The sequence below is a fragment of the Prionailurus viverrinus genome, chromosome D3 (assembly GCF_022837055.1).
Source record: "Prionailurus viverrinus isolate Anna chromosome D3, UM_Priviv_1.0, whole genome shotgun sequence".
In the NCBI taxonomy this organism is placed as follows: Eukaryota; Metazoa; Chordata; class Mammalia; order Carnivora; family Felidae; genus Prionailurus; species Prionailurus viverrinus.
In genome coordinates, this window is record NC_062572.1 from 18,989,804 (window position 1) to 19,004,359 (window position 14,556).

Genomic DNA, 14,556 nt, shown 5'->3' on the forward strand with positions numbered 1-14,556 from the left:
CCCCTCACCATCCAGCACCAGCAATATCACTACCCAAACCATGCTGCAATTTTACTTCTAGAGGCATCTGCTTCCAGAGCCCTTCATAAGAATGCAGAAAATTGAAAACATCATGTTAAAAAAAACTCACCACCCAAATCTACAAATCTGTTCTTAAGCCTATTGTGTAAACCTGAATTTTCAAAAAATCTTAAAAAAAAAAAAAAAAAAATCAGTATATTGGGAAAAAAAAAAAAAATCCCTGTTCCTAATGGAGCAGCCTCTCTTGCAAAGCATGTCCATTTTTCCGGGCAGGATTTTCAAACCTCCTTACCTGTCATGTTTATTTTCTTGAGCTGCTCGTAGGAGCTCCTGTATATTTTTGGTGATCTGTTCAGTTTTCCGGATGACGTCTTCCGTGCTGGGGAGGATGGGGCTTGGGGCTGCGTGGGGTTCTGCCGTATCTGGTACTGAGCCATCGCCTTGCCACACCACACTCCTCTGCCTTCCTTTTCTGCCTGACCTGCCAACATTAAAGAAGTGGCCTGCTGTGACAGGTGCTCATGAGCTGCTGCTCTGCTTCTAGGAGCCACTGCATGTGCATCTGCTGCTGCATGAGCTGGCTGCTCTTGTGTCTTGTGGTTTCCTTTATCCTGTCTTGCAGGGGACTCACGGTGAGGCTGTGTCAACAACAGGCGGCCACAGCTCACGGGGCGGCTGTTTCATTCTACCACGGGGCTGGAAATTATGACTCCCGGAGAAAGGGTAAAGATGGCAGCAGGGAGGAGGTGCTGTCATTAAGCCATCCCTAATCCAGCTCATCCCTTGGGGTATAAGCATAGAATGCGACCTGATGTTGACTTAAGATACCGATTTTAAGCACACTATAGACACTCAGAGACGGTCTGTGACCGGCCGGTAAAAGAACAGGCCCCTAGGGTAAATATGGAATAAGAGGTTGGACTATGAATTTATGCGTCCATATTTCATGACCTTATGGGTCTGAACACAGAGTGGAGACACGTGGGGGATGAATTGTATCCCCTAAGCATGGCCACTAGGTCTCAGGTTTGAGAGCCCGCCCCAGGGCAGTCCTCCCACACAGTACCCTGTGTCGTCCGGGTCTGTGTCATTGGGGGTGTTGTCATAGTCACTTTCAGGCGTGCTGTTCTGCTTCTCCAGCCTGGATGCCTGAGAGAGAAAAAGGCAACACCCGTTAGTTTTGAGTACAAGACATCTGGGAGCTTTGCCTAGGAATCATTACCTGTTAGGCCACGGGGCCTTTGTGGCCCAGATCTCACTTGGGCCAGGAGCCAACCCTTTATTGAAAATTTAGTAAAAGATGAATAGTAGACCCAGAAATGGTTTCTCTTTTTCTTGGCACCATTTTCTTCTTAGCTCAGTGGCAACTCCATAAACAGATCCTTGGTATAAACTAACACAGACATGCAAGGCAACACCCGTGTTTGGTTCTCTAAGGAATATGGAGTTTAACTATAATATAATGCACAGGCCACCACTTACATATCCAGAGACCGCCAGCACTGGAAGCCAGCTGTAGATTATCTACTCTAATACCAGATGAGAAAATGAAGGGCCAAAGAGCTGGGGGACAAAGCCAGTGCCACAGAGTCAGCAGAAACCCAGCAGCGAGAACCTAGGTCCTGTCTCCTACCACCTCCACTATTCCATGCCTTGCGCCCTGACGACTGTCACCATTCCAAACATTTAGGGCTCTCTAAGAACTGCCCTCAGAGACAGTTTATACGAGCCACACAAGAAAACTAGCACTATTAACTTACTGCTACATGTCGTTTGTGAACCAAAATGGGTTAACCCGGCACGACACTTGGTCTCCAACCACTTTTATGTTTCCCAAAAAAATCTATCTCTTAGAATATAAATATCTGATGCAACTGTGGAGATCAAAGAAATGGTGCACAGATTCAAAAGAGGGATCCTAAAAATATTTTGGGCAAATGGCAGCATGGCAAAGTACAGGGCCTTCCAGGGTGACAGAATTTGAAGGGGAACACCTTTCTCTGAAGGAGACTATGTTAGTTCTGGAGTGTTTAATAAACATAATTTCCCCTCAGTATTTATTTTATCCATAGTGCTTGAGAATTTCTTCATCTAGAACAGGTATCAGTGGAAGCTGATTCAAAACCTAACCTGATTACCTTGCAAAATACAAATATGAGCGATTTCCACCTTTATACCTGAATTTAATCCAAGTTAATCATGTGACTAAGGAATTTTATCAATGATGCAATAAAATGTGGCTAAAGATACAGCTGTAAACTAAGACCCTTGTTTAAACCTATGGAGACCTTGTAGCTTCATCCCAAAAAAAATGGCTACCACAGAATTGGCCAGTTTTAAGAGTCTATATAAGGTCCAATTATTTGCTCCTTGCTGGTAATGCTGCTTGGCCCTCTGAAGGCCGGATGCAGACAGGCAAGACCGTCAGCCCCAGAGTGGAGAAAGACTCCTTATTCACACCACATTTTGCTTTACTCTCCCCATAGCCTCTCTTCCTCCTCCCAGGGCAAGGGCTCCTTTCTTCTGTGGGCTGAGGTTTTTCCACTTTTCTGAGGGCTCTATTTGGTCCTAGCCACTCTAAGATAAGGTACTTGCTAGGCTCCTAAAATTCAACGTGAACTCATATTTCTCCCACTCAAACGCATCTGGCAAATGATTTAAAATACTGGCTTGGTGCCATAGGAGAGTCTGTAAAGCTGAGTTCTATAAAATCTACAACCTTCCAGATCCCTGTGTTTACTATCAGTAAGCAGTTCTACTTCAACCGCTGCCTTATTCTGACCTGGCCTTATGAATCTATCAGTGAGTTACTGACCACTACAAGTGTAGCTGGAAGACCAAAGCTAGGCACTGTACCTAGTGCAGGGAATGGGGACAGCTGGCTCTTCCAGAGGTGATCTAAAAAAAGCTCCCCCAAAACAAGCAAACAAAAATACCCCATCTTACCTTTCACAGGGAATGCTTAATCTTTAAATTTCTTTTCCTTTAGTTTTTATATATGCACATACAAGGATGAGTGTATGTATGTGCGTGAGTGTGTCCGTACACACACACATGCACACACATACATAAATGAAATGTAAAAAACTTGCACTTAAATAATTATTCTAGAAAATTCATCCAGAGCTGCTCCAGTGGAAATATCTAGAAAACAGAATTAAACCCAGAGAATCTCACATTTTTATAATCAATCTTTTTGCTTTCCTTGAGGTAAATGTGATAATTACAAATCAAATGCATTACCCCACGATTAACAAAAGCACCAGGTCTCATTTAAACATTTTAGAAGAGTAACAACTCATATATCTAATGAAAGTACTCAGGAAACGTTCCTCAAGCACAGAAAACAACATATGGCAGTAACCATCCAGGAAATCAGTTACTTACGGATTCAGTCTTTCATCGTTGTCAAACAAAAGCACAGGACAGGATTTCAAATTAGCCAGCATTTAATTTTATGAAAATTACTGTACACATGCAGAGCTAAGATCAAGACCTATTAGTTCAAAGTGCTGCTCTCTCAAAGCTGTTAGTAGAAAAGTTACCTTCTAGCTGGTGCTGGTTCAGTTTACTGAACAGATGTGCAGTTGTCTCTGAATACAGACATGCCATAAATACCTAAACTCATAAAGAAGCAGTCAGGAATAATCAAGATTATCAGTTTCAATGATGTAACTGTTAATCTTGTATAAAACACTGTCTCAGCAAGCAGTCCTTGCAAGGATTCTCAAAACTACCAAAGACGACAGACTTTTTAAAAGACAAATCTCCCAGTGGGCAAAAGAGGTCTACTTGACTCTTATTAACAAAATTTCAAAGGAGAGGTTTCATTTCTATTTAACTGTCCCTTAGTTTAACCGAAAAAAACCATAATAAAAACATCGCAGTTCAGAACTGCCAAGACTCAGTATTGTACATCAAGATTGCTTTTCAACAGACTACCTCCAAGTGCGGAAGAGAGCCCCAAAGGGCCCCGATGAGCCATATGGCACCTGCAGTGGGAAAGAACCACTCTGTCATTCCTACTGATGTGGAGGGAATGGAAAAAGGCCCAGTGCAAACCCCACCCTATCTGTGAGGGTAGCTCCTCACGCACAGCCACCTTCCCTCCTCTAGGATTGGTTACACTATCCTTCTATTAAAGAAAGAGTGAGCCATGACCTGAACTCAGGCCATCAAAGCATATGCTCTCTCCACCATGATCCCAGCTTACCATCATGCACTCTGTGCAGGAAAGGGATTTTTTTTTTAAGTTTTTTTTTTTCTTTTAAATTTAAGTAGTCTCTACACCCAACGTGGGGCTCAAATTCAGGACTCTTGAGATCAAGAGTCCCACGCTTTTCCAACTGAGCCAGTCAGGTGGCCCAGGAAAGGATTTTTTAAACTGACGGTGCCTTTGGGAGCAGGGAGTCCCTAGGACCCTTTGACTTACCAAGAGGCTGGGTGTGGAGGAGGTGCTTAACAGACACTGCTGTCTGCCTACTCTAAAAGAGCTTACCTGAATCATGTGTGGTTACTGAGAATGTAAATTACACATCAGCAAGCTGGCCTTGACCAACTCATCAAGTGAACAGCTTCATACTAACAGCCGCCTACACCTCCAATGCTGCCACATGTTGCAATCCTGATGTAGGACACAGGGACTGCAACACCTGGGTACGTCAGGTATGGCATTCACATAAAAAATGCAACAGGTTAAAAAAAAAAAAAAAGCATGATGATGTCTTAGTGTTTCAGTTGGTCCAAATATCTGATAACTGTTGCTCTGGACAAATTTGACATGTTTGCCTTGCTACAATATTTAACCAGCAGCCCAGCTAATTTTCTGAAGGTTTAAAAAGACCGTGTGTTTCAAATAAATGTTATAGGGTGAACTGCAAACACTGTTAAATATTAAGGGAAACTGAGCAACGTTGGGTTAGACCAAAGGGAGACCGCTTCGGACAGACATGCGCGTGTGCGTGTGCCTGCGCGCCACTGTGCTGAGACACCAGGGTGAGCACTGCCTCATGCAGGACAGAAGGGCAGTTAGTGGAGGGACAGGAGGGCCAGGGGAAGCACAAAGCGCCCAGGAGCACTGCCCCTCCTCCAGAGAGCAGACAGGTCAGAGTGTACTTAACCCTTCGGGCGCTTTCATCCCTCGACCAGGAAAGTGTGGAGGGGAAGGAAGGCAGAGACGAAGAGGAGGTCACAAGCGCACTCCTCCCGATCTGGAAGGGGAAAAAGAAACACGCTCGGGGAAAATACAAAACAAACAAAAATCCCTACCACCTACCCTGGCTTCAGCCTGGGGTTTCCTGGTCAAAGAATCCTAAACAGCAACTCACTACGTGAGATCAGTGCTGAAATTTCTGTGACAGGCAGGCTGACTGCCATGTTAGCTGATGACAGGTCCCCAGAAATGTTTACTCCTTTAGTGAGATACCTCCCAGAAATTACTCAGAATTTATAAAGCTACTTTTCTATAAGAGAAAAGAGAACACCTAGCATAATTTATGAATTTTGTCAATAGTTTTTTTTAATGGATAGCCTAAACAAGTATTTGTTTTTTAATCAGGACATACAGGAAATGAGAAACTATATAAATGGTTAAGTTGGTTTATGTTATAAATCTACTCTTCAATACAGATACAGAACTTTTGCAATAAAGTGACATCACATTCTAAGTGTTTCTAAAGTAAAAAAGTATACTATGAAAACTGACAAAGTGGCTTTTCCTAACTTTTGTTTTTAGCTAAACAAATATAAGATTCTTCCGTTAGTTCAATGGCATTTCCATGACACCAAATGTATCAAATCAATTGCCTTAGAATGTTTTGGTCCAAACAACTTAAAAACTTGAAATAAAGGAGACCTAATCACAATATAACATCACTGAAATTTTACCACACTAAAGCTTGACAAAATTAAACTAGGGTTTAATTTACTAGACCATATCCTTTACTCTGCATTTACTCTGAGAATTTTTTGAAAACTCCTATAAAATTTGAAGAAATAGTAACTTTCACATTTGAAACGATAAAGACTACTCTCTGAAAAAACAGAAGTTCCCAATGTCTATAGCGTCCTGTCAAAACATGGGTTTTTAAAAAATAATCCAAGACAGATGTAATATTTGAAAACCTCACAACACAATACTCATCCCACTGTAAAATAAGATTGTTAGCAGCCTGTTACGGAACACAATCTTTGGAATACAATCCTTGTAAAACCAGTGTAGAGTTTTTACATTTCATTTGTGTGAAATGACAAAGCCACATTTTCTCCACCAAGGGGACAAGGGGGTACAGAAGTTAAGCAGGCAGGCTGACCACACGCGGAGAGGCTGCGGAGGCCCAGAGGCTTCCAGACCTGCCCACCGGGAGGAGCAGGGAAGCACCTTGAATTCTAAGGGCTCCATTTCATAAAGGGGCAAGTGCCTGTCTACCTCAAAGAAGACAGCACTTTTGCTGGTGACCTTCATAATTTGTTTTTGTTTTTAGAAGTGGGGAAGGAAGCTTGTTACAAAGAACATTCCAGTACTGGCTGGCTGGGAAAGGTATTATGGATATGAGGGAGAGCAGAGGGAGAGGAGCTGAACAAGAGCCAGAGTCCCAAACTTTGTTGGGAAACTTTCAGCCAACGGCCCTATCTGCTTGTGGGAATACAAGCATCTGTTGACATGTTAATACAGCAAACACAAGGATAACTCTCCTAGCCTAGTTTGGCAAAGCAGAGACACGGGGATGTGCTGGTTCAGAAGAGAGAAAGCAACGGTCAGGATGGACAGAGAGTGAACAGCAGAAGCGCCAGTGGTGTTACTTACGTGCGCGGGGAAAGGCTGGAGTCTCGTCCTGCTCTCTTCGGGGTGGTTCACTTCTCCCATTGGGAGATATGGTTTCTGACCTGATCCCGTCTCGTACATGGACATGGGCCTACTGCCCCGGGCAGACGGACGTCGCTTTAAGGAAGAGTGGTTGGAAGTGTCTGTGTACTCAGAACCAGTTTGCACCTGATATATATTGGTTGTGGCCTGTTTCCTGAGGTTCGAATTTTCACTCTGGAGTGTTTGAAGCTGAAAGAAATGTTTGGCAGTGGGACGGTGTTTTTCTACAGCAAGCAGAAAAAGCAAACACCAAGTAAACGCATACAACTACCAGCTTTAAACAGTAAGAACAGTAACGGCTAGCTGGGTCGAAAGTTACAGCAACTACAAACGAGAACTCTTTCTCCTAGAATGAGCGACACGCAATCAACTCACTTCATCACTTCAGCAAATTAAACAGCTTAGTTTCTCATTGTGGCAAAGTTGCAGTTTGGACTTGTTAAAAACGAAATGTCTAACTACTTAAAAACTGGTCATGGTGGGCCTGGGAAATGTTTGTGGGCAAGCTGTATTCTGGAGTGTTCTTAGGCTGTTTCAAGCAAGAGTTTGAGATCATTAAGACGTCACTTAGGTAACTCGCTTTTCAAATGATTCCTGAGCGATTTGCAAATGCCAAAAATGCCAGCAGACACCATGGAAGCAGCACAGAGATAACCAGGGTTGCTTTGCAAAGCAAGAAAGACAGTGAAGTTCAGCTTATGAAAAATCAGATGAGCTACTGCTTCCCAAAAAGCCAACAAGGAAAATTAGGATCAATAAATTTTTATTGCAGAATACTCTTGATATTCCAAACAATTTAGCACTTTTAAAAAAGAGAGGGAACTGAATCACGGTACGTTTGCTATATTAACATATCACGAAGAAAACTGGAGGCCTATCGAACTACGTTAACATCTTCGTCTGAATGCTCCACGTAGCACGCGTGCTTCCCTCTGGTGATCGGTCATCTTTCCGCCAGGGCCGGGATACCTGGCTTCGCTCTCCTTTGGCTTTTGTCACTCAAAAACGCGACCATGGCAGTGTCAGCTTTAAACACTCTAATGTGCCTGGCACCACCCTACTTTAGTTAGAGGCTGTCACTTGGAGACCCTGATTGCTCTTTCCATTCCTCACATGCAGGCTGCTTCATGGTGTTTGATGAATTAGAGTTAGGGGGTCAGCAAGGAATCGTGTCACTCCTTAGCGTCTGGCATTTCAAACACAATTAACTGAGTCCAGTCCTGCACAGTGTCCTTCCTCTCTGGTGCTCCTTCATCTTCCATGACAATTTATAAGCTGGGGGTGGTGTAAGTTCAGCTGTCTACTCTTTGACAGAGACTGTAAACTCTGACCAAATTCCCCACCAGGGCCAAGGCTTAAGTCCGCAAGCAAATGTATTTGCACCAGAAGATCATTACTTTCTCAATAGCAAGCCCACTCAGGGTTACGAGTTACTTTCAATTTTTATTTAGAAAGCACCGATCTGTGAAAAATACACCAATAGTGGCTGCTCCTCTTCATTAATTAGCATCTTTTCCAAGCAACTGTTAAATATGAAAGATCAGATACAAATCATGCTACTTTGTCAACTATAAATATACAAGAACGTTTACCTAACTTTGAAACAAAACCAACACATCTTTGCAAAATAAGCAAATTCTACATACTTTATAGTCATAGTGCCAAATTTTTGTGACAGTCTGACTTACTGCTTCTGCCACAGAAATCCCCTCATTTCTTGTTTTTTTTCTATATGTGATCCACTAAAGAATGGCAGACAGATTGCTTCTATACCACAAAGGCTTTCAGGGTATAATTTCTATCTGCGACTTGCTTTCCAAAGAAAGAACAGCTGCAAAGTGATAAGCAGCCACTGAAAATTCCTACATTCCAGGACAGAGGCAGGCATAAGGTGCCTGTCAAACTATTTATTAGAGAGCCCCCATCCTAAAGTGAAACGGACGCAGTGCAGGGAGTGAGGAGAACAGACACATGCCTCTGGATGAGCAACTGGGGTGTCTGGTCATGTGTCTGTGTAAAAACCTTCCCTTAGGGTTTTTTAGACAAGGTCTTGAAACGTGGAACTTCATCTTAACGCTTTTCATGCCTCTAAAACAACCAGCGTGGATTTTACTTGAATGTGTTTTGATGAGCACAAGTTCCTTGTCTTGATTTCAAAAAATTTTAGTCCTCTGTATTTAGAGATGTTCTAGAATAAATTTGATTGATGCCAATCTTAATAAGAATCAGATCATACTTTTTGTTTGGAAGGAGTGTAACAGGTAATGAAAACTTACAGATAATTCAATAGTTCCAGAAATCAAGAGCATTTCTAAGAATTGAGGAGATAATCCATGAGCAATGGCAAATAATTTCATTCTGCATTTCTCAAGGTTCAAGACATTTGTTTTCAAAGATACGAGGTTATCTCTGGTGACTTCTATAAATACTAAAAGAGTATTTTAGAAAAAAAAATGAAAATGAAAAAAAGGTGATGCTTAGCAGACTGATTTATACTGGCAAAGTCGTCATGTTTCAGAAAGAGTCACCTCAACAAATTTATTAGTTCAGTTAATGGGACAAACTATAATTCATTAAATAGAAGCTACTTCAGAAAAGACAGAGGAAGTGTAAGCCCTCTATGATTACACAGCAAAAGGGCTCTTGGTCTGCCTTGTTCATGGCTGCACACCAGCCCTAGACAGGGCCAGGCTGGCACAGAACAGGTGTTGGATAGAAATCTGGTTGATCTTGAGGCAGTATTGTAGGTTTGGAACATTTTTCTAAAAAAAAAAAAGGTCTAGATCTCAACATCAAAAGAATTCTAGACCAAGCCCCAGGTGAGAGTGCACTGCGGTGCCTGTCCTTGACAGGCAGAGGGGACAGACTTTTTAGTTCTTTGGCCTTCCTTTAGGGAGCGTCACTGGAAAGGGCCCAGTCACAAAGGGAGCGAACCTTGTCCTCTGTTCTTGATAATGATTCTGAAACACTACTCTTCCAATGACAGAATTAAGGCACAGACACATACTTTGTTTTGTTTCTGCTTAAGGGAAGCGTACAAAATCTCATCTTGTAGAGAATTGAATGATGGTAATAGCACCCACAAAGTCTTGGACAGAATTGAGAATTTTTAAAACTTCCTTTTCTTAGCCTTCTCGTAAAGAGTTATGTCCATAACCCCCCTCTTAAGCATATTCCTTGCTACTATTAGCCACACTCCTTTTAGAGATTAATATGTTCATATATTTCTCACTCTCCCAAAAAGGAGTGAATGAGAAAATGCCAGACAAATGGGATTTGTACAGCTCTCACTCATGCACATGAAAAATGTTTTCTTGTATTTACTGAGTGCCTACTCTGTGGCAGGCCCTGCTGTAGGCTCTGAGGATATCATAAATTAGAAGTACCGGTGGAAAACAGAGCGGGGGTGTGGGATGGGGCTGCTGGAGCTGGTGGGTAACAACTGAGACTAAGAGTGAGCAGGGATGACAGCCCCTGCACGGAGTGCTGGTCAGCACAGACACCTGTCCAGGGCTTTTGTCCACTCTGTCTTCACGGTGTGATTAGTCTTTAGAAGGAGCAATAAACAGCAAGGACTGCATCCCTGGAAGGGCATGCAGATTCCCAGGGAGCACGGAGTAGTGCAAAGGTGGCCGCAACTAGGTTATTACGTGTCAACTACTTGGGAAATTCACTCTGGATTTATTTCCCATCAAAACCACTTCGTCTGAACTCCAAATACACACTGCTTCCACAAAGACAGCTTGGCCAAAGGGTCTTAGGTCTGTTACAATAACTGCTTTTCTCCCCCTCTGCCCACAAGCATCGTGCCTGGGATTCTTCCTTATGCTACAGGGTTAAAGAGTCAATCATCCTGGCATTTATTGACATGTTACCTTTTTCTGCATAATTCTCAGCTCGTCACTCAAGTTGTTATTCACCTTCATTAGCTGTTGTATCTTGGCCTCAGAAGCCACTAGAGCGTTTTTGACCTCCATAAATTCCTGCACAGTGACTGGTCCATCTGATAAATCTGAATCTAGGCTCTAAAAATAAATTGGGGAAAATGTTCACAATCGGAGATGATGATAACATTCAAGACTCACAGCTAAAGAATTTCTAAAGTCTGACCATGCCAGCTGGACTGCAAAGTTAATCAAACCAAATCAAGCCTTCAGGGAGTAATGCAAAAATAAAACATAAAGGTAGAATTACTGTAATACTTGAAAAATACTAGAGTCGATATTTTCTAACAGAACAGGAGGTGCAGCCCTAAATCCAGTCTGACGATGACTCTCTCAGTGCATTTTTCTGGTATTGCCTGACTTTCTCTTGCCCATTCCTTTTTCTTTAAAGGTTTTAAGTAATCTCTGCACCCTATGTGGGGCTCGAACTCACAACCCCAAGATCAAGAGTCACAGGCAACTGAACCAGCCAGGTACCCTCCTTTTCTTTTTAAAAATTCGTTCTTTCAGTAATTCCTTCATTCCAATCTGTATTGAGCATCAGGCAGTGTTCTAGGGACTTGGGATATGTAAAAAGGGAAAACAAAGATCCCTCCACAGTGTTTGCACCCCAGCAGAGTGGGAGAGAGACAGAAGATGACAAGTGCTGTGGAAAAGAGAATATGGAGCAGGGTAAGGGGCCGGGGAGAGAAGTAGGGGTGAAGTGGGTGCGTTTTAATAAGGCAGGTGAGATAAGCCTTTGGGTAGGTGAGACATGAGTAACAGCCAGAAGGACATTAGTCAAGTGGAAGGACAGTAGTTGAGTGACTGTCCGGAGGAGGAACGTTCTAGCCAGCAGCAGAGCTCAGCTAGAGGGCGTGGGTGTGCAAGGCAGAGAGGAAGAAGCCAGTTGGTAGGATCTGGTCATGACTTTGGCTTTTGCTCTGACTGAATCTGGTGCTTCAGGGACACTGGACAGAGGCGGATAAGATGGGGCAAGTGACCTCTGCTGTCCCCTCCGCATCCCCTGCATCTGCCAGGGGCTCCACCCTTCTTACAGTCGTGTGAGCTGGATAGCTCTGGACACATCCTTTTTAAGTCCATACCCCCACTGCACACATCCAACTTATCACTGTTTATTTGTCTTCCTGTCCACCTGTTCTCAAACGTTTGCTGAGCCCCTCTGTGGGCCAGATCTGGGGTAAGGTCCTGGTGACTCAGCAGTGGGTGAACTGGCCAGGCCTCTACTGCTTCTCCCTGGGCCCATGTTTACTCTGCTACCAAGACTTCCCTTCCACCTAGACTCTCTCAGCACGGGGCCTGTGGTGGCCCGTGTCAGCTCTTGTCTGGACCTCCAGCACTACCCCACCTGGGTTTCTTATCTTCCTCCACTCTCTGACCCGCCGAGAACAGTACTCCCAAAAGAGAGGAACCCAAACTGCTGACCTTAGCTCTCCTCACCTGCCTAAGAGCTTCTCGGGCTCTGTGCTGTCCACCAAGGTATGGACTCTTCAGCCTGGTGTCACATTCCTCTGTGGTATGAGCCCTGCCCTCTGCTGCAGCTCTGAGTTCCACTCGTTTTTGGCTGTCTCTACACATGAGCGGGTTCCTCCAGATGCCCTCTTTCACCTTCCCTCTGCCTAGACCACCCTTGTCTGCCTCTCCACATGCCTAACCCTGTGCATCCTTTAAGGCATATATTAACTGCTACCCCACTTACACAGCCTCCCCTGACACCTGTCCTCAGCAACAAGCTCCATCTCCTCACACACCCCTACCCCCCAGCTTCCGTTTGTGCTTCTTATGACACTTTGAACCATTGAGAGCAGTTCTCTCTCCTACTAGGCAACTAGGCAGGGAGAGCCTCACAGGAAAGGGACCAGGCCTCATTCGGGAGAGTATTATCCAGAGAAGTCACTCAGTAAACATTTGTCGGAAGAATAAAATGCACTGGTCCCTACTCACAAGTTTTATAAAGTCACAACTAAAGCTGTGATTTGGCAACGGACTTAGAGACACGGACCCCCTGTTGACCTCACTGGTCTAAGCTGGTAGTAAGCCAAACAGTACCTCCAGAGCACTTTTCACAGTGGTTGATAAATAAGGCGATTTTGCAGGAGGAAAGATTTCAGAAAGAAACATGTTCTTCCTTTCTGTGTGCAACATGTCACCTCACCTTCTGCCTATTTGCCTTGCTTGCAGTAGGTTCCAGATCCGTGTCTTCATCTGAGGCCACACTGTCATAGTCCGGCTGGTCATTGTCTTGACTCTCGACACTGTGCTGGTTACTGATTGTTTTCAGTATGAGCTCCACGTTGTCTATCAACAGAAACAAACAACTTTTCTTCAGGCCTAAAAAAACTTTTATCCCCAAAATCCACTGGGAGGATTTTTGGGTTTAGCCATTTAAAGACTAAAAGAAAATGACAGAAATAGCAATGTTATATTCGCACCAAAACAGGAATCACAGAGGTTATCAACCAGAAAGGGCCTTACTATCAACTGCATGGAGGTATTTAAGCATCCCTGCAGGCCACTTAGCAAATGTGGGCAAATTAATTAGATGGTTTAGGAAAGTGCTGCTCAGATTGAGAAGGCAGGCTCCCATGTTTCTCATTATTCCAGGAGACAGAGCACAGAGCTTAGTTCCAACTCATGGAAATAACACTGTAACTACTATAAGATTAACTGGGATTCTATTTTAATTGTAACTTGTTTACAAGGTAATGACATGGAAAAGAAACTGTTAAAATGGAGCCTAGTGAACTTGGTGCTCAAAGAACAGGCTCCTGGCATTTAGTCAGCTGACTGCCAGAGAGGAGAAAACAACTCAGTGGACACACATACCCATGCCAGGAAGGTATGGCCTACAGGGGAGCAGGGATGATTCCACAGGCTCTAACATGCTTTGAATAAAACATTTCACAAATTATCTAAGCCTCTCCAACTTCTCTCAGTCAACTCAAGCTGACCTCTGATTTCCAGTGTTATTTCTGGTTTGTATCTGGGTGACAAATTATGGTTACTCAAAAGGAATTTTAAGTTTTCAAATTAATATTTAAAATATATGTATCATCTGACTACAGAAATAATACTCAATGCTGGGGTGCCTGGGTCGCTCAGTCAGTTGAGCGTCTGACTCCTAATTTCAGCTCAGGTCATGATCCCATGGTCCTGCGTTGGGCTCTGTGCTGAGTGTGGAGCCTGCTTAGGATTCTCTCTGTCTCTCTCTTTCTCTCTCGCTCTCTCTCTCCCCACCCCCTTGCCCCTCTACCCCACTCACTCTAGCTAAAAATATATATAATAATAATAATAATAATAATAATAATAGAAAAGAGGCAATACTCCATATAGAATAATGGTAATCACTCCTAGCTATTGATCTATGTTGGTCTATACCCTTCCAGAGTTTTCCCTAAACATATACATATAAAGAGCCAATTTCATCAATAGCAGTTGGTATGGTATAGAAAGTTGCTGTGAAGACTAAATTAGCAAATCCTGAACCAGTGACCATCGTTTCTGTGGAAACACAGGGTTGGGTTCCTGCCAGCCTCTGGTCACATCATTTCTGTCAACCAATCAATATAGAACCTTACTTTATGTGTGTTTCTGTTTAAAGGCACCTTTAGAATATATATCTATATATTTTTATGAGTGCCTGGGTGGCTCAGTGAGTTAACCATCTGACTTTGGCTCAGGTTATGATCTCACAGTTTGTGAGTTTGAGCAACACATCGGCTCTGC

At 43.4% G+C, this 14,556-nt stretch overlaps 1 protein-coding gene across 18 annotated transcripts in view; it reads right to left on the bottom strand.

Annotated features, from left to right (window-relative positions):
• GIT2 (GIT ArfGAP 2) overlaps window positions 1-14,556 on the bottom strand; it is a 52,103-nt gene that overhangs the window by 8,523 nt on the left and 29,024 nt on the right. For 5 of the 18 annotated variants that reach the window (XR_007145827.1, XM_047827971.1, XM_047827964.1 and 2 more), the window contains 6 exons: window positions 12,986-13,128; window positions 10,762-10,911; window positions 6,827-7,075; window positions 5,142-5,231; window positions 1,088-1,170; window positions 314-502 (listed from right to left, as the gene is read on the bottom strand). Coding sequence is in view for 17 of the 18 variants with exons in the window: in XM_047827971.1 (XP_047683927.1) it covers window positions 314-502; window positions 1,088-1,170; window positions 5,142-5,231; window positions 6,827-7,075; window positions 10,762-10,911; window positions 12,986-13,128 (904 nt within the window). In the remaining variant the exon portion in view is untranslated. Of the gene's footprint in view, window positions 1-313; window positions 503-1,087; window positions 1,171-4,123; window positions 5,232-6,826; window positions 7,076-7,632; window positions 8,410-10,761; window positions 10,912-12,985; window positions 13,129-14,556 lie in introns of those variants that run through there. The other 13 variants (XM_047827969.1, XM_047827968.1, XM_047827966.1 and 10 more) reach the window with 12 other exon arrangements.